The following is a 19,747-nucleotide window of genomic DNA, read 5'->3' as shown; positions in this document are numbered from 1 at the left end:
AACGGGGAGGGGGGGGGTTGGGGGTCGGAATACTGGCCCAGACCTTCGGCCTCCTCTCCACAAGGGCAGGCACAAACCTGGGTAAACACCCCCACCTGCCACCTCTTGGCTGTGAGACCTTGGCAAAGTGACTTGATCCTTCTTAAGTGAGTCCGCGCTACAAAACAGAGACAATACCATGCTGGGTGATTGGATGTCATCACCTGCATGAGCAGGCATCCCATAAATGGCAGTTGATGATGTCATAATTATATTTCCCTACCTGGTGCAAGAGCTGCTTCCCAGGGCTGAAGTCATGCTCTGGGAACCGGGCCCAGGGCCATGCAGGAGGCCTGGGGAATGTCCCCGGTGAGGGCTTTGAGGTCACTATGGATATTCAGGACCCCTACCCCCCGCCCCCCGAGACTTCCAGGATCTCCTTCTGGGCCCTCACTCACTTGATGTTCTGGGATCCACTGGCCTGGGTGAAGCATATATTTATTTACTATCACAGCCCTGGAGAGCTGAGAGTGGCATTCACCCAGCCAGGCATGAGCCCTGGTGCTGGCACCACAGACCCACAGCCAAGCACCTGTCCGCTCTGAGCAGGGTCCAGGACAGCTCCTTTCTTTTAAGAATTGGTATGTGTGTGGTGGGAGAGTGCTGAGCTCTGAGGACCTGGCATGGAGGGTTAAGGAGGAAGCACCCACTAAGCCCTAGGGCAGTGATGGTGAACTTTTTGAGCTCGGCGTGTCAGCATTTTGAAAAACCCTAACTTAACTCTGGTGCCATGTCACATATAGAAACTTTTTGATATTTGCAACCATAGTAAAACACAGATTTTTATTTTTGATATTTATTTTATATATTTAAATGCCATTTAACAAAGAAAAATCAACCAAAAAAATGAGTTTGCGTGTCATCTCTGACTCGCGTGTCATAGGTTCGCTCACCATCACTGCCCTAGGGTCTTCCTCCCTCACTTTGGATGGGGCAGCCATCTCTGACCTATTTGAAGTGGAGGGAGGAGGAGAGATAGTGGGCCATCTCTCCCAGGAGCAGAAGCTTTGGGCCAAAACAAGGCACTCAACTTGGAGATCTGCTTTCTGTTCAAAGGATTCACCACCACAGCCACCACTGGACAAAAATCCCTGGATGCACTCCCAGATATGCCCCCAGGGTAGCAGGAGCACTGGAAACTGTTCTCACCCCATGGGGTCTTCCCACTCTGGAGGGGTGGATCTGGCAAGGCACCTGCTACACTCTCCCTGAGGGCACTCACATGAAGGAAGAAGTGTTGCGTGAACCCCAGAGTCAGCCCCATGGAGCCCGGGCCTCAGAAGGCGGAAGGCCTGTAGAGCCCATTCTTGATCTTGACCTGGAGTCTCTACCTTGAATATCTGCATGGGACCAGGGCTTTAGGGAAGAACCTATTGCCAGTACTACCCTCCACATGTCACCCATCCCCATCTGTTAAATGAACCAGCAACCCCGTGTACTTCATCCATCCCAGTGATCCCCAAACTGTAGTGTTACTTACACCCCCTTAGGGGCAGTATCACTGCATAAGCACACCAACTATGTGCTTCTAGCTTAAACAACCTCACTTTCCAAATGCCAAAGAGGCTGCTACAAACAGAGCCGTGATGTGGGCAGGATGGATATATAGGAAGCAGTCCCTGCTGGCTGGTCCCCAGCCGGTCTCTCCCAGAGCTGGACGAAGAGCCAAGAAGGAGAGGATGTTTCCTGCCTGCGGACAGACAGCTAAGTCACCTAAGAGCATTAGAAAGTTCTTTAGAAACAAATCTGGGGCACGAATGGGACACTAGTACCTTCAGGATTAAGATCTGATCAGCCAGGAGTCCCCTCCTGCCTCCTAATGTTTAGAGGATCTTTGGACATGTGGGCTGCACAGGTGATCCTCCTGCCTGGAGGGAAGCCATGGACATGGACCAGAGGTGGCACAGTCCTCCCAGCGAGCCTGGCCCCTCTCTTAGATAAAGCAGACTTAGGAACATAGTGGCCTCAGCTGAAAGCTGCCCATTCCCCCAACACAGGGGCTCTCAAATGCATCAGAGGGTCCGATTCACAGGAACTCTTCTCACCCCCATGGGGTCTCCCCACTCCGATTTGCTCAAAATAAAAAGTTTCTCAAATTTGCTTCTCTAATGAGTTCCCAGGTGACAATGACACTGATGCTGTCGGCCCAGGGACCATGCTTTGAGAACCACTGCTCTAGAGAAGGAGATCACCTGCAAAGAGAAGATTCTGAGATGCTGAGAACTCAAATGAACCTCCCTGGATGATGAAGCCAAGGAAAATCACTCAGATACAAACTACAGTGTGTGCATTCCCAGCGCCACCCAGAGTGGCCACGTGGTAGGTCCCTGGTCACTGCTGGTTCCAGTAAATTTTCCACTGAGATCTCTAGAAAAATCCCCACTAGAAAACAATGTCGTATCCCAGAAAGACCCAGTTAAGAAGCAGCAGCATGGCCTGTGCTGGGTTCCATGGGAGTGTGACTTGCTGCCTTGGCCAGCTCCTCCGCACCCCTCCCACCCCCACCGCACCATCGCAGGTGCAGGCCGACTTAACACAGCAGAGGGCCTAATGGACAGAGACACCTTCTTGAACGTACATATGCCAGGTAGCACGCAGGGTGAGGGACCGAGAGGTCAGCGTGGCTCTTGTCCACAGGGGCCTCCAGTCCTGTGGTGGTGGGTGATGGATGAGGAAGCAGCTGGTCTACTACACTGCACTGTGCCAGGAACTGGCACAGGGAGGAGCATGGAGGCAGCACCCCTGATCCAGCCCGAGGAGGCATGTTGAGTCACGTGTGGCAGAGGATGTTCCCACAGAGAGAGAAGCCAGCATAGAGGTGTGGCTGGACCAAAAGAGAAAGGGGCTGAAGGTGAGACAAAGGAGGAGGCCTCAGGGGACTGTGAAGGGTCTCTCCAGCCACGCTGAGGAGCTCAATCCTGCTCAGAGCAGCAGGGAAAGCTGGTGACTCTAATAAGGTTGGCTCCTAGATCAGATGCTAGCACAAGGTCCCCTGCCCTCCACTGCAGAAGTGTCCTCCAGACATAATAATAAGCGGTAACTTTAGAGGAAGGGACCAGAGGCCCCTTTGGTGGGTCAGATGGTGACTGGCCAGCAGGGAGGACTTCAAAGGGCCAGGCAGGGCTGTGGAAGGCTGAAAGGGCAGGTGCTTTAAAGGGGAAGCTCTTGCAGATGATGCCCTTTTGGTCTTGGACAGATCAAGGGCCTTGGTGGGTCCCGACACTTGGGGGAGGCCTCTGGCACAGAAAGGTCAGCCCCAGAAAGCTCCAGATCACTGAGGACCAGTGACTGGCAGGGAGTCGCCAAGCCGGCTTGGAAGGTAGGGAGGGAGGGAAGTGATGCTAGTGGCAGCTACAAAACCGAGCCACACAGCTGGGCTCCTGAATGGGGGTCAGCTATGTGCTAAGAAACCAGATTCTAGATGATAAAAAACATAACAGCTACCCCTTGCATGGTGTTCATTATGAGCCAGGCACTTTTCCTAGCACATTAGGTTTCTGAGCACATTTAATCCTCATGACAACCCTAAGAGTTAGCTAGCACTGACATTATCCACCTTTTCAAGATGAAGAAATGGAAGCATAAAGAGGTAAATAATTCTCATGGCTCCTCCCTTGGGAATGGCAAGATCAAGGTCAATAACCAGATCTCTCTAAGTCCTCATCACAAATTCTTTAAGCTAGTAATGATGTTTAGAGTCAACTGGCCCATCTCCCTTAACTTATAGAAGGGGGAACCGAGTCCCAGAGAGACTGAGTGATTTGTCCCAGGATACATAGTTGGTTAATTGCATCAAAACCTGGAAGCCAGAAGAATAAATGATAGGACCTGGACCTGGGGGGAGAGGCCTAAATACCCATGTTATTCTCCGCTGGTCCTTCCAGACACTGGTGCTCACTGCCTTTATTGCCACCCAAGCCCTGCCTCCATCCTGTGCCTGAAGTGCCCACATGGGTGTCACTCTGCATTCTGGCCTCTGACTTCTTTGCCCCTGGTGATCTCTACCATCACTCTGCTTTAGCTATTCACGCACAGCCAGGGCCTGGGTCCTCAATCCCTCCGTCCTCTTCCAGCTCTGACCAAAGCCTCTCCTCCTTCCAGCTCCCTTCCCCCCACATCATCAAGTTTGTAAGAGACTTCCAGGGCTCCGCTTCTTCCAAGCCCACAGTTCACCTGCCTGCCTACCCCTCTCCATCTTGGGGCCCATGGACCACTCTCTCAGCAGCACCCTCAATCTTCACCATACACACCCACTCTGTCTGCTACCTGGCAGCGTCCCAGGGCTGGGGCAAGGCTGCTCTCCACCATCTCCATCCTCCTCCACAACCACCGGACTGCTGAAGACAGTCACACTGCGGAGCAGACTGGGTTGCTCTGAGTGCAAGGGCTCCCATCACCAGAGGGCATCATTTCTACCCTGCATTCCTGAGCCGGGGGTGAAGGACGCAGCATGGGGGCACACTGAAATCACCCAGAAAGCCTAAAAGCGTTCTAATGCTGGGGTCATTTCATGTAACTGTTCTGAGGGCTGGCCTGGGCACCAGGATTTGTAAAGCTCCCCTGGTGATTAAACAATGTACCCTATCCATATAGGGGAATACAACTTAGCTGTATAAAGAAACAAACTTCTGCCAAAACCGGTTTGGCTCAGTGGATAGAGCGTCGGCCTGCGGACTGAAGGGTCCCAGGTTCAATTCCGGTCGAGGGCATGTGCCTGGGTTGCAGGCACATCCCCAGTAGGAGATGTGCAGGAGGCAGCTGATCGATGTTTCTCTCTCATCAATGTTTCTAACTCTCTATCTCTCTCCTTTCCTCTCTGTAAAAAAAATCAATAAAATATCTTTAAAAAAAAAAAAGAAAAGAAACAAACTTCTGATACATGTACATGGATAGTCTTCAAAAACATTAAGAAGAAGCCAAGCACAAAAAAATACATGTTATATAATTATATGAAAATTTCAGAAAAGGCAAGACTATAGAGCAAGCAAACAAACCTGGGCTGGGGGCAGGACTGACAACAAACAGGCATGAGAGAACTTCTAGTGATAGGAGTGTCCTAAGACTGGGCTGTGACGATGGCTGCACAACTATTATAAACTTTCTGAAAATAATTGAACTGTATACTAACAATGGAATGAGTTGTATGAGATATAAATTATCCCAATAAAGCTGTTAAAAGTGTGGGGAAGGGGAGAGGGAAGGGAAAAACCCAAGTTATAAAATTTTAAGTTTTTGTTTGTGTTAAAGGTAAATTCCTCCGGTGATTCCAATGAGCAGCCAGAGTTGAGAAGCCGATGAAGAAGGCCTGATACCTACTGACCCCGGCCATGTTCTTTCCTCTCTGGACCTCGACAGCTCAGGGCTTGGCACATCACAGGCCACATCATTATTTTTTAAGTGAATGGATATGCATTTCTAGAGTTTGTCTCATGAATAGTGGCAAAGAGAATGTCCATTTATTAGCACCAAGTATGCATAAGTCTTTCACTTATGTTTTCTCATTTCCTAGTGCCTGTGAGATGGGACTAAATCTCTCTATTTTACAGAAGGGAAACTGGGATCTCATTCAGGTGAAGTGAACTGCCTTGGTGTCTCACAGCCATTGGTTGGCAAAGCTGGGCCTAGAGACGGGCACATCTGACCCAAAGCCTGAGGAGCCTCTGGGTCACCACTCACTGGCCTTAAATCTCAGTTGTCCTGGGTTCGAGGGAGCAGCTGGTCCCAAGGTGGGATGGCCCTCAACTCTTCCCCCTTTTCAGTCCCAACGTAATGAGCTCCTTGTTACTGAGGTTTTCTCCCCAGCTCCCTCCAGCTTCAGGATTGCTTTCATTTGACATTCCTGCCAGTGCACCAGTCCGGAACAGAAGTGCTCGATGCTGCAGATCGACCAGTTTCATAAAAGGAATCCAGTTTCCTTTGCACTCACAAAAAGCTGTTAGGCCCTGGCGAGTTTCCAGGGCCTGCACTCCAGCGATGCAGCCCAGACATCAGGAGAGGGATGCCAAAGCCCTTGGGCACAGAGAGGAGTCAGCTGGGCGGAGAGATTTACATCGAAAGGGGTTCTTGCCAGCAATACCACCAAGCAACATCCTGTCCTCAGAAAGGAGGTTTCCCTCTGATGCCCTGAAACTCAGCTGAGGGCCCCCACACAGCTGTGCAGGGAGGGAGATGTGCTACCAAACTGTCAATACCTGACCCCAGTGGGTGGGCACAGCATAATGGAGAAAACACTGACCAGTACTTCCGGAGGGGAGGTCCGGGCTTCCAGCCTTAGCTGGGCTCTTCACCAGCATGTGCCCTGGGGCAAGAGGCAACCCCCTCTGCAAGCCTCAATTCCCTCCTCTGTCAGCTGGGAACCATAACTCCTCCCTACAGGGTGGCTGGCTGTGAGAGTGTTCGGGAATCCAGAAAGCACTCGACCAAGCCAGGGCAGAAAATGCAATCTCTGTAGGTCAAGGCTTTCAGGTTTTTCTACTCTTCCGGGTCACATGCAGCTCGCTTGTGACTTCAGGAAGTTATGGATAGAAAGAAGGAGCAATGGGAGTCTGGAATGGGAGTCTGGACCAGGATTCAGTCCTGACTTCTTTGTGAACAATCTTTCCTGGCTTCAGAGACGCTCTGAAACCCTGAACATTTTCCCATCCCCTCACTGGGCCTCAGTTTCCCCTTTTATACAATGAGGGGGTTAGGAAAGTGTCTCTAAGGGCCCCTCAGGCTCTGACAGCCAAAGACTCTATTGGGAAAAAGCAGGTCCCTCCAAATTGCTGCAGAGTCCCATGTTAATGGGGCCACAGACTGGCCTTCCTCCCCCTCCCCCTCAACCAGTCTCATACTCATTTCAGAACATCTGTGGCTGCCTAACTAAAGGGCAGTCTTTCAGCAAAAGCCTCTTCAGTGTTTGACAATGAGTCACTCCTGCGAGAGGTCAAGTTTTCTTTGTGCCTCACCCTAGGGATTGAGAAGCAGAGAGGTGGGAAGAGGAGGGCCAGTCTTGCCTGGGAAAAGCATGCCTGGTTTGGATAACCACAGATGGTGGGGCCAAACACTTAGGCTTTTCAAGCACCTCCCCAAACATCCCTCTCTGTGCATGAACTTTACAGTTGCCAGAGTTCTTTCAAATCCATGACTCATCAGATTTTGGTAAGAATCCTGAAGGGATAGGGGAGGAAATCACAGCTGAGAGAAGAGAGGTGACTTCTCCAAGGTCAATGCATCGAGTGGCCTGTCCCTCCCCTGAGAGAGATGGGCAGAGCTGCAGAAAGGTAAGTGCAAGGCTGGAGTGGAAATCAGTTCTAGTAATTCCCAGCCCTTTCTGCCCCCACCCTCCTGGCAGATGAGTGGGCCCTTTCCAGCTCCTCCCACTGAGGTTGGCCTGGGCATCTATCTCAGGCCTTTCTTCCCCACGGGGCTCAGTGTTTTCCTCTTGGGCATCTAAACACACCTGGAATGTCTTGCTTTGTTGGGAGGCTCCAAGTATCAAGGAGACAGGAAAGTAGGAACTATAAGGAGAATGGGAAGAAAGACAAGAGACAATTTTGCCCTCTTTTGAGTGGGAAACCTTTTAAAACATGTGATAATATCCACTCTTAGTAAGGATGTGGGGAAATGGGAATTTTCAAACACATTGGTGGGACTAGAAATTGGAACAGCCTTTCTGGAAGTCAATTTATCTCACTATTTTAAATGACTCAGTAATTCCACTTCTAGAAATCTGCCAGGTGGGAAGGTGTTGGCTGTGATGTTAAAAAGCTATACACATCCATAGGGGCCTGGTTCAATAAATTATCATCTATCCATCTGACAGAACACCATGGACCATTAATAAGAATGAGATCAATCAAGACTTCTAAGATCTGTTGTAAAGTGAAAAAAGCAAAATCTACAGTATGACATCATTGAGTTTAAATAAATATAATGAAAAAAAAAACTGGGCAGATAAACACTGAACTGAGAGTGGGAGAGAATGTGGGATTTAGGGCAATTAGCAACCTTTTTATTTTTTTACTTTATATTTTGGCTTTTTTTTTTTTTGGTTTGTTTTTGTGTTTCAAGTACTACAGGTGTCCTCCATTCCCCCCACCCCTGCCCCACCCCACGTGCATCTCCCATTAACCCCTCTACCCTGTCATGATTTTTAGATGGTCACTACAGCATCAGCAACAAGGACAACAAACCTATAGGGGCAGTGAGGGAATACGCTACAGGATTTAGTCAAAGGCACAATGAAAGGGAAGGGTTCACTCCTGAGCGACCTAGGACAGAGGTTTTCACCTGTCCCATGCACAAATTCCTCAGCTACCAGTTCTGTTTTGTCAAAGGTAAAATAACTTTGGTCCTGCTAATAAATGTCTGCTTAAAAGCCCTGTGATACTGCCCATCCCTGATTCAGCCATAATGCCCGTGCCTGGAGATGACAGTGGCCAACAGGGAGGTGAGAGCTTGAGCCCTCAGCAAAGCATACCTCGGAGAATCTCTGCACGTCTTGGGTTAGTGTGCCCACTCGCTTCCACTGGAAGTGCTTTAGCAGCTTCAGGATGGCTGGATTCACCGCATTGTCTGACGGGACAGTCCGGAAGAAGTAAGGGTATTTTTTCTTATCAGCCAGGACAGGTGTGGTCGCGGCAAAGGAAAGCTGAAAAACACAAAAGAGAGAACACTTACTGGTGGGCCTCACTGCTCTGAGCCCAGGATCTTTTGGAGCAGAAGAGACCTTTAGTTCTGATTTTGGCCCTAACACACAGGGCAAGATATTTTTAAACCTTTTTATTATAAAAGTAATGCATTACGATGAAAGAGAATATTTAAAAAATGCAAAATAAGGAGAAAGAAGGAAGAAAAATGAGCCAATATTTTACCCCTCACCAAAGAACCACCATTAATATTGTAGTCTATTGACTTCTGGTCCTTTTTCCATGCACATTAATTCTAAAAAAAATCCTGAGGTCATTCCACATATGTAATTGAACTGTTTCTCTCCACCCCCCTCACTCCACACACTTAGCATTATCACACAAGTACTCAGCCATCCTATTAAAAACTCTTTGTAAACATTTTTACAGCTGTATAATATTCTAGTATATGTAAATAAACATCATTTTTTGAATCATCTCTACTTGGGGGGCATTTAGATTTTTTCCAACTTGTCATTGTCATATTATTCTGCAAGCATCCTTGTGCACAGCATTTTTTTAAAAAAATTTCAGTCTATTTCTATAGGATAAAGTCTGTGATGTAAAATTTCCCAGATAAAGGATATGCGATTTTAAAGACTCGATCCTTCCTTCCAAAAAGGATTGTATCAATTTACATACCCACTAGCCAGGTATGATTAGAGAGCCAATTTTACCACATTCTTTTCAACAGAGGAACTAAAACATTATTTTAATTTTATAATGACTTATCCCTGAAAAAACTGGAATCATATTGCAATCATTGGTTATGCATAATTAATCTTTTTCCATGTGGTCATTAACCAGTAGTATGTTCTATTTCAGGAGTTTGCTTTTTCATGTCTTTTATTTTCTGAGTGGTATTCTAATACTTTTCTTATTGAGTTTCATGAAGACTTTTATATGTATAACGTTCAACTCAGACTGTTAGAGTTGCTATATCCCAGTTTGTTTGCTTTCCCATTTTGCGTGTGTATTTTAATTTATACTAAGTAGTCAAATCTGCTCCTCTTCCCTTTTATTATTTCTTCTTTCTAAGTGCCAGTAAGTTGCTAAATTGGATTTTAATGATGTCGTACAAGGCCTAGCTTAAATGTCACTCTTCCATAACACTTCCTCTGATCTCTGCTCTCCCTTCCCTCGGCCTCATCCACAGAAGGTGCCTACCAACCTTTTTGATCTTTGCTGTGTGCTGGTGGGAGAATGGTATCTTATAGTTCTAATTTGCATTTACCTTATTATTAGTGAGGGTGAGTATCTCTTTCTATGTTTGAGGGCAATTTGCATCCTTTGCCTGTTTTCCAACTGGGCTCATTTTACGGATCAATTGGTAGAAGTAATCTTTTCTATTAAGGAAATTAGCCCTTTGTGATATAAGTTACTAATTTCTCTCCCAGTTGTATACCTTTTCTTTTGATGTTTCTTATAGTGTCTTCTACCATATGGAATTTTTTTTTTTAAATGTGGTTGAATTTATCTACTTTTAAATTTTATGTCTTCAGGTTTGGTGTTGTATTTCCCACTCTAAGATTATAAAAACTGCTTCATGGTTTCTTCTAATCTGTCATCTTTCCCTTCCTTCTTCCTTCTGTTCCCCTTCCTCCCTCCCTCCCTCAGTCCCTTCCTTTCTTTCCTTCATTTGTTTCATTTAAAACTTTGATCCAAAAAGGGCATGGTTGAAGCAAGCTCACTCTTTGCTACCACCAGCTTTCTTCCAAAACTTCCCAGGAGCAGCTCCAGATCTAATACTTCTCAGAGTCCAATTTCAGCACCCCAGGAATAACATCCTGGCACCCTCAGGCACCAGCTGAAGATGCTCTTGTAACCTGAGGAAGCACTCCTTCTCCCCGCCCCCGCCCCCCAAGACTCTGGCAGAGTGGGGGCAGTGGAGATTTGTCCCTTTTCCTGATCTGTCTCAGAGGGCAGACAGCCACTACCCAGGATCCCTGGATCTCCTGTGTCCCCTCAGCAGCCTACACTGTTGGTGTGTGAAGCTGAACACACACCAAACAGCTCATCTGCTGTCACCTGGAACTAAAGAGCCCCTAGAAGAACCAATTTTTAAGATCCTCAGAGATAGGGACACCATCCCAAGACTGGTAAAGGTCAAGGATAGGGCGGCTGTTTAAAAATTACAACAAGGACCAATGGGAAGAGCCTACAGAGAGGAAAATCCCAGCTGCTCAGATTGAGGAACACTAGCATTCAGAGTTGTTCAGCAATGAAAGGCCTGCTGTTTAAAGTAGTGAGATCCCTGTGTCTGGAGGTATGCAAACAGAGGCTGGACCATGACCTAGAGAGAACAGAGCGAGGCTTCCAGATGTCTATGAGCTCCCCCAAAACTGTATGAAAAAGCTGGGGTGGGTGTGTATGTGCAGACAGACACAAATTTTTCTGAAAAGAGGATCCACCACTTCCATCAGATTCACAAAGAGGATCTTAAAACCCAAACGAGATCAGCACTCCAGCATGCAGGTGATATTTAGGTCCCATAGTGAGCTCAATAAAAAGAAGCTCTGCAGTCCCCTAAAACCCAATGTTCATGATTTTTCTCAATATTAAAACAATTCGAGGCTCCTACAGTTACCAGCACAAGAAGGAGCTATTAGAAAAATCAGGGAGCAACTATTTCAGGGCCTGCGATGGTGTATGTGCCATCACATCCCCCCAAAATGCTTTCCTAATACATTTTGGAAAATGTTGGTTTTCTGATGCGATTTCTGAATCACACTCCGGTTGATACTTTGCCATTATTGTCCCATTAGTTCCAGGTCCACAATTAATTGTTGCTTGAACAACCTCATATGTTTGCCCTGTAGGTAATTACAGTGGTTACTGTTCAGTGAATAAATGGTCCATTGTGTTTACAATGGGCTTGGAGTACAATATATGCCCCGGGTCTAAATCATGTTGGGTGCAGAATATGAACTGGCACTGACATTTTCTGCACCATTTGAGACAATGCACACTTGGATTAGATGGCTTAGCATCACTGTTCCTCCGGCTTTCACCTCCTAAAACTTCCTTCCCTGGGCGAAGACTGCAGGTGCCTCCTAGCACTGTTGGATTGTAGAAACCTGCAAAATCATCTAGCTCTGGGATGCTCTACCCTGGCTGCACACTCGAATCACACTGGAAGATTTTTAAAAATAGTAATGACTTCGTTCTACTGCAAACCAACTGAATTAGAATCTCTGGGCACAAAGGCTGGCATCAGTATAATTTTAAAACTTCTCAGGTAATTGTGATGCCCAAGGAGGGATGAGAACTCCTGATATAGAGCAACACCCTTAGCTTTTTTTCTTTCGGTTTTATTTTGTATTGGTTTCAGGTATACAGCTGATTAGACAATCATATACTTTACAAAGTGTTCCCCTCGATATTTCCAGTACCCCAATTGGCATTACACATAGTTATCATGATATTATTGACTATATTCCCTAATCTTCACTTAACTTCCCTGTGACTATTTTGTAACTACTAATTGGTACTTCTTAATCCCTTCACTTCTTTTACCCAATGTACCCTGCTCCTTTCTGGCATTCACCAGTTCGCTCTCTGTGTCAATAAGTCTGTTTCAATTCTGTTTGTTCATTTATTTTGTTCTTTAGATTCCACACATAAGTGAAATTATATGGTATTTATCTTTCTCTGACTGACTTATTTCATTGAGCATAGGTACATCCATGCTATCCCAAATGGTAAGATTTCATTCTTCTTAAAATAAAATTGTATTGATTTCAGAGAAGGGAGAGGGAGAGATAGAAATACCAATGATGAGAGAGAATCATTGATCAGCTGTCTCCTGCATGCCCCACATGGGGATCGAGCCCATAACTCGAGCATGTGCCCTGACCAGGAATCGAACCATGACTCCTGGTTCATAGTTCGACATTCAACCCCTGAGCCACTCCGGCCAGGCTTCATTCTCTTTGATGGCCAAGTAATATTTCATTGTTTATACCACAGATTTTTTATCCACTCATCTACTGAAGGGCACTTGGGCTGCTTCCATATCTTGGCTATTGTAAATAATGCTGCTATGAACATAGGGAGACATATATTCTTTCGAGTTAGTGTTCTGGGTTTTTTCAGCTATATACCCAGAAGTGGAATCGCTGGGTCATAAGGCAAATCCATTTTTATTTTTTATATATTTTTAATTTTTTAAATCCCCACCCAAGGGTATATGGTTATTTAAAACTGATTTCTTTAGAGAGAGAAGAAGGAAGGGAATGGGGGGTAGGGAGAGAAACATCAATGTGAGAGAGAAACATGGAGCGGTGGCTTCCCATACACACCTGACTGAGGACTGAACCCACAACCGTTCTGGTGTATGGGACAATGCTCTAACCAACCGACCCACCAGGTCAAGGCCCAAGGCAGATCCATTTTTAATTTTTTAAGGAAACTCCAAACATTTTTGCTAGTGGCTGCACCAATCTGCATTTCCACCAACAGTGCACAAGGGTTCCCTTTTCACCACATCCTCACTATAACTTGTCATTTTTTATTTATTGATGATGGCCATTCTGACAGGTCAATGCCCTTACTTTTGAATAAGTAGGCTGAGACCCAGAAATGGGGAGATATCAAGATACCCATAGTGGCCAATGAAAGAGAAGCAGCACTCAAATCCAGGTCTAAAGGACTCTAACACTAGTGCTTTCTCCTCCTGAAGGCTGCCCCCGGCCTTGCATGTGCTTGCCCGGCCTTCCTTCCCCAGCACAGTCACTCAGCATCTTGAAACACAAGGCCTGTTGCATAAGGGCCCTAGCTTGACAGATCCAACCTTTCTGGACTCTCCTGCCTTATTTCACACAATTGAGTTTATTTCTAAACACACTGTGTTTGCAGCTTTGAGTTAATCCCTAAACCAAGGATTTATTTGAGAGTACTTTTAAATTTATTTTATAGCATTGCTATTTCTAGTTTTATTGCATTGTTTTGAGAATTTGGCATGTACAGTGTTTGCTTTTGGACTTTATTGAGATTTCTTTTGTGGCCTATTATACAATCAATTTTTGTAGAAGTTCTATGGTGGCTGGAAAAACAGATGGAGTCTCTAGTTGTAAACTATAAAAATTATCAGGTTACTTATGTATAAGCGATAAAACCAAACTAACCAATTATATTATCACATGTTTTATATTTTTATTTACTTGACCTATCAAAGACGGAAAGATTTGTTAAATTTTTCTCCATTGTCTCTCACAATTTCTTCATGTTCTGGGTGGGGCAAAAGCAGGCTTACAGTTGTTTGTATGGAAAAATAATACGATGAGTAACAAATAATAATACAAGAATAAACTCTGTTCCACATACTCACGACTGTAAACCTACTTTTGCCCCTGTATTTCAACAGTTTTTGCTTTACATCTTTTGATTTTATGTTGTTTTGAGCATGCATGTTCATTACAATTACACTGTTATTTTTCAGCAATGTATACACTTGCTTAGTACAAATAGCAGGTGCTTAATAGATAATCATTGAGTAAACTGAGGATTAAAATATTTTTCAAGGTAAAATAAACCCCTTCGTCATTTTATTGTTTTGTTTTATATTATATCTTGCTCGGTATTAATATTGAAACCATTACTGTATTTTTGCATTTGCCTGCCATAGCATTGATCCTCCGTCTATTGGTATTCTATCAAGATTGTTTTAAGAGTATTTCTTGAAAAGAGAACATGAATGAATTTTAAATATATATGCTTATTAATGTAATGAATACTTGGTTTTGCATTTATCATCTTGTTAGCAGTCTTACTCTTTTCAAGGCTTCCTTTCTGTTTCCTTTGTCTGTTTTGATACTCAGACTATATGTCTACTCTTCTCCATTCCGGATATATTAACCTTGCTTGTTGTTTAAACCTTGGAGTACCACTTAATATTCTGAAGAATAGTGTGGGATTGAAACTTGCCCAGAATGAGCCTCTATTGCTTTGACACATGGGAGAATTTAGCTGGGTATACGATTCTTGGGCTATCACTTTCTCCCCTTAAAACTATAAAGGGATGCAAAGGAGAAATCGGGGCTAGTTTGATTATTGTTCATTTGTAGGTATCTAGTTTTCTCTGCCTGGATGCTGAAAAAAATTATTTTTCTTTATTCTTAGAATTAAAATATTTTGCCAAGATAGATCTGGCTGTGGAACTCTTTGCTCTATCCACTGAGCAAAACCAACTAGGGCTGGCTGTGGCAGTCTTGATTTTACCTAGGACACTCCCTGTTCAATCTATACACCCAAGTCTTTTAATTCATAAAATATACACAAACATATAAATATATACTATTTATTATATATAATATAAAATATATACTATATATAGTATTATATGTAATATATAATACCATACTTACTATATATATTTGTATTATATTCATATATATTCTTTTCTGTCCTCCAAAACACCTGATTATCTGTGTGTTGTCTTTTCATTCTCCAAATCCATATCTGTCATATTTTCTTCCATGACTTCATTTCTTGGTCCTTGTCCTCTGCATTCTGGAAGAGCATCTTGTTTTATTTTCTTTTGTTACAGGGTATGAGCATATTGAGTTTCACTAATTTCTGGTGAAATAACTATACCATTCAGTCGCAGTAGCAGGGCACAAGGTTTTCATCTCATCACATTCTATCCAATATTTGGTATTATCTAACATTTAAAAATATTTGTATTGATTTCAGAGAGGAAGGGAGAGGGAGAGAGAGATAGAAACACCAATGATAAGAGAGAATCATTGATCGGTTATCTCCTACATGTCCCACACTGGAGATCAAGCCTGCAACCTGGGCATGTGCCCTGACCAGGAATTGAATCATGACTTCCTGGTTCATAGGTCAGCACTCAACCACTGAGCCATGCTGGCTGGGCTTATCTGACTTTCTAATCTTTCAAGAATAAGGTGACACTTCATTAGCACTTGACTTTGCAACCATTTGACTGCAATAGATAAACATGTTAGCCACTCAGGTTCTTTGTTCTGTAGGTTTGCTGAAGAGCCTCAGTTTTAAGCTTTACTGTCTCTAACATATTTTTATTGTGTTATTGACATTTTCAGTTTCCCAGTAATTTTTTATGATCATATCCCTTTTCACCCCATCCCCTTATCTCAGGCTATTTCATGGAGACCATGTTTTTTCTGCATATGATTGGGGTTACCAAACATCTTTCTAAACTTTTCTTCTTTATCCTACAATAGATCGTTTTCAGAGGTAGGCTCTTCCTTATGCTTCTTCTGGCTATTGTTTGCCATTGATCATTTTTGCAACACTTTTTCAAAGCCTGAATGTGAGGTGTTTTCAATGGATTCATCCTCAAAAGCAAGCCGGTCTTTTTAGACGTGACTTATCAAAAGACACACTATGCAGATTGTCCTTGGCCCTGTTTTCTGTTTACTTATACTGCAAGTGAGTATGTTTCTCAGAAGACTGGAGACGAAGTATTTGAGCACAGATTTTGGTGTCCAGCAGGCTCTCTTATGCTGTTCTACGTTACTAAGGTGACCTTCCCCCCTCAGAGCCCGACTCCCTGGTACTCTGGATCAACACAGCACATCACCTCATACATTGCTGCACGGTTTTTTTCTTGCTCATAAAACTTTACTTAGGAAGTTTCTGCTTCCCAGGATACAATGCACTCCTAGTGCCCCTCCTGTTCTCTTCCTATCCAATTCTCCCCTTAGGAATTTGTAGCTCTGTGTAAATTTAGAAAGACAGATGAGAATGAAGAGAAAAAGCATCCTGGTTGCCTCCAAGATCAGCAACTGTGAGTAGAGGCATGGCTGTCCATTTTCCTGATTGATAAACGCCCTGGGTTCTCTATCTCAGATTGTGGGGGGAAGAAGAAAAAGTCTGCTCATTATTTCTAGGATGATTGCTCTTTTATGAGGCAAGGTTCAGAATTCCAGGAGGCAAAGTTTGGTAGGATTTTCTCAATCCAGCTCCATCCACTTTATAATTAGTGAAGCTTCCAAACTTCTGGGATGTCAGGGAATCTTAGGGCCCTTCGGTTCTCTGAGGTAGGCATTACCATCCATTCTACAGCTGAAGAAACTGCGGCCCAGAAAGGTGACATAGCTATGCAAGGTCAGGATGGGAAATATGGAACTGGTCTTTTGACTTCATACCTAGTTCTCTTTCTTCAACCAGCTCTGGGCTGTCAGTCCCAGATGATATAGGAAAATGATCCAGGTCTTGCTCCTCCTTCTGAGACCTGGTGACATAGGGAAGAGATGGCTTATTCTGAGGCTTCCAGATTCTCTCCAACATGGCAAGTTTCCATGGTGGGAACAGTTGGTCCTGGAGATTCTGGGGGACACGCTTAACCAGTAAGTGGGATGGGAAGAGAGCCATCAGCATCTCTCTCTGGGTGGGAAGCTCTGGCCTGCCAGAAAACACTTTGTGATAATGTAGGGTCTGCATGTTGAACATGAAGTGCCCATGGGCAGAGGGAAGTGGAGAGCTGAGGCAACTGCAAGGCCACTTTAGGGAACTGGGAAACCAGGCTTAGCTGCATCTCTGGCTGTGAGAAGAGGGCAAATCATTTTCCCTCTGTAGGTGTCTATTTTTCTCATTTCTGAAAATGATGGATTGGACCAAAGATTTCAAAGGTTCCTTGCAACCACAACATTCTACGCTTCTCTCTCCAACAATTGAGGAAAATGATTAAGGAGTTAGTTTTGTGTGGGCGTGTGTTTAATTTCATCTGATTTTATTCAGATAATTGCCACTGTGTCTCACTCCTCTTTGCAGATATAAACCTGGATAAAAAAATGTAAATATACCTCCCAACTTCAGAATCTTGATTAACTTCCCAGCCACTGATGAATCGTTGCCTAAATGCAATTCATTCTTTAGCTGGTTTGGGGCCTCGGAGTTTGAGTTTTCTGCAGGAAGAAACCATTTTTCAGTGGCAAGTATAGCCAAGAGCAGCCCTATTTGCTAAATCCTAGGTGAGAAACTCCAGCCAGATGGGAGAGGGGAGAAATGATTGAGGCTTGCTCTTTCCTCTGCTCAGTTTAATCTTTTTCCATGGGTTTGCTGACTGTTTCTGTAATTAAATAAGGGAGGTATTTGTCATCTAGGGTTCCTTTCAGCCAAGATGAATGAAACGCAACTTTCTCAGGAAGCTTCTGACAAAACCCTGTTTGTGGCCAATGCCAGGATGTGTACAAAGGCACCAGGCTGTGTGCGTTGGGAACTCGGGTCCACTTCAGGTCTGTGCCAGGTCACCGCTGCGCCCAAGCCCTGGAGAAACACTGTTTGGACACAAAGTCCCTCAACGTAGATGCCTGTGAGATTAATGTGACGTGGAGCGGCTGCAAAGCACCTCCCAAGTCAGTGAGGGGAAATGAATGCCCGGCATTCGGGTGAGTTCTTGAGGCCCCACTCCCACAAAGGGCCTGCTCGAGCATCGTGTGTAGATTTGCTCTAAGGCTTGAAACCTCTTTAGTTAGAGAGAGAGTTGGGCTGGAACCACTTGGGGAACACTCATCTCTCCTTCCAGTTGCTGAGTTTTAGTGTTTACTCACTCAGAGGCACACAGAAGTTCGGCTTTTACCATCCACTCCCATGTCTGTATTCTTATTGGGAACTTATAGCCACTTGTTGGGGAGACATAGAAAGCATTGCTATCTCTGTGTCCCGGCGAAGAAACAAGCTCAGGCAGGTACAACTAGCAAGGGATTTGGTTGGGATGTGAGCTCAGATATTTGACTCCCTGAAGTTACTGCAGAATGAGCGTGGGGAAGCATCGCACGAAGGGCTTGGCATTCACTTTCTCATGTAATGTGCAAAACAAGCCTATGAGACAGATACTGTGATCTGCATTTTTCAGATGTGGAGACTGAGGCTCAAAGAGGTTAAGTCACCTGCATTTGGGCACACAGCAAGCAACTGGCAGAGCAGAGACTCTGACTTCACAAGCCTTCGCTCATTCCATAGAATCCCATGCTTCTCTGTGAAAAACAATTTCCAAAACACATTCACTTCTTTAGTCTAACTTTGACCTTCACAAAATCCCACGTTATAGGTAGAGTAGACCTTATTATCCTCATTTAATGGATGAGGAAACAAGCTCAGAGAGGGTAAGTGACTTCCTCAAACTCACATGTTAGCAAGTGGCAAGGCTAGGACTTGAACCTGGGACTTTCGTTCTTGGCACACAGTTCTCTCTCAAACATGCAATGCTGCTTCTTAGGGAGGCAGTTGGATAAAAGCTGAGGAAGCAACTGGGCCATTTAAAAGGAGGAAGAATAAAAAATAAAATTTGCTTAAAAGAAAAGCAATCACTCCACATTTATGGCTTATTATGCTTTTGATTCCCCAAAGTAGTCCAATTCAGTTATATGAAACCAAACTCATAGGTATATTTGATTTTTTTAAGAGAAAATTCTTCACATTTTTCTTTTCAAATTTCTATTATAAAATATAAACTACATAAATAAGTATATAAAAATATGGATGTTCAGTTGAAGGAGTAATAACAAAGCCAATATCCAACTGCCCATCACTTAGTTGAAGAAATGGTTTTTATTTATTTGTAAATAGTAAATTGTAAAATAATTTAATTTTTTGGGCTCTAAGATACAATTTTTTTGTTATGTGTCATTCTGTGATTTTTGTTTACTTCATCACTCCCCTCTTCAGAATTTCTATCATTATTTCATTTAAAGAAGGTTGGAAAACAAATATTACTTCTCAAATTCTTTATTTTTCTTTTTTAAAGGAAAAAAAACAGGAGTCAAATAGTGAAACAGCAAAACCAAGTCAGTGCTGAGAGAGCAGTTTGGCCCATAAGAGTTTGGGGGTTCAGTTTGGACAGGTTGGGTTCAAATGCCAGCCCCACTACTCACTAGGCAACTTTGAGAATTACTTCAACTTTTGGGATCTGTCTCCTTCTCTGTAAACCAGGGTGTCACACCCCTGTCTCAGGGTGACTGTGAGGTCGGAAAGAGCAAAGGCACCCAACTTCTAGATTTAGAAGTGATGCGGTTAGATGGGGTTTCTTGCAATTATGAAAGATTTTAACT

General features: G+C 44.3%; 1 protein-coding gene across 1 annotated transcript in view; it reads right to left on the bottom strand.

Moving 5' to 3' along the window:
* Positions 1–19,747, bottom strand: part of GABBR2 (gamma-aminobutyric acid type B receptor subunit 2) — a 341,708-nt gene that overhangs the window by 192,419 nt on the left and 129,542 nt on the right. The window contains exon 4 of the mRNA XM_006758607.2: positions 8,501–8,671. Within this exon, the coding sequence (XP_006758670.1) occupies positions 8,501–8,671 (171 nt within the window). The remainder of the gene's footprint in view (positions 1–8,500; positions 8,672–19,747) is intronic.

This window comes from Myotis davidii, unplaced genomic scaffold (assembly GCF_000327345.1).
Source record: "Myotis davidii unplaced genomic scaffold, ASM32734v1 scaffold534, whole genome shotgun sequence".
Lineage (NCBI taxonomy): Eukaryota > Metazoa > Chordata > Mammalia > Chiroptera > Vespertilionidae > Myotis > Myotis davidii.
Note: the sequence above shows the minus strand (reverse complement) of the source record. Positions and strands in the feature narration are given on the sequence as shown.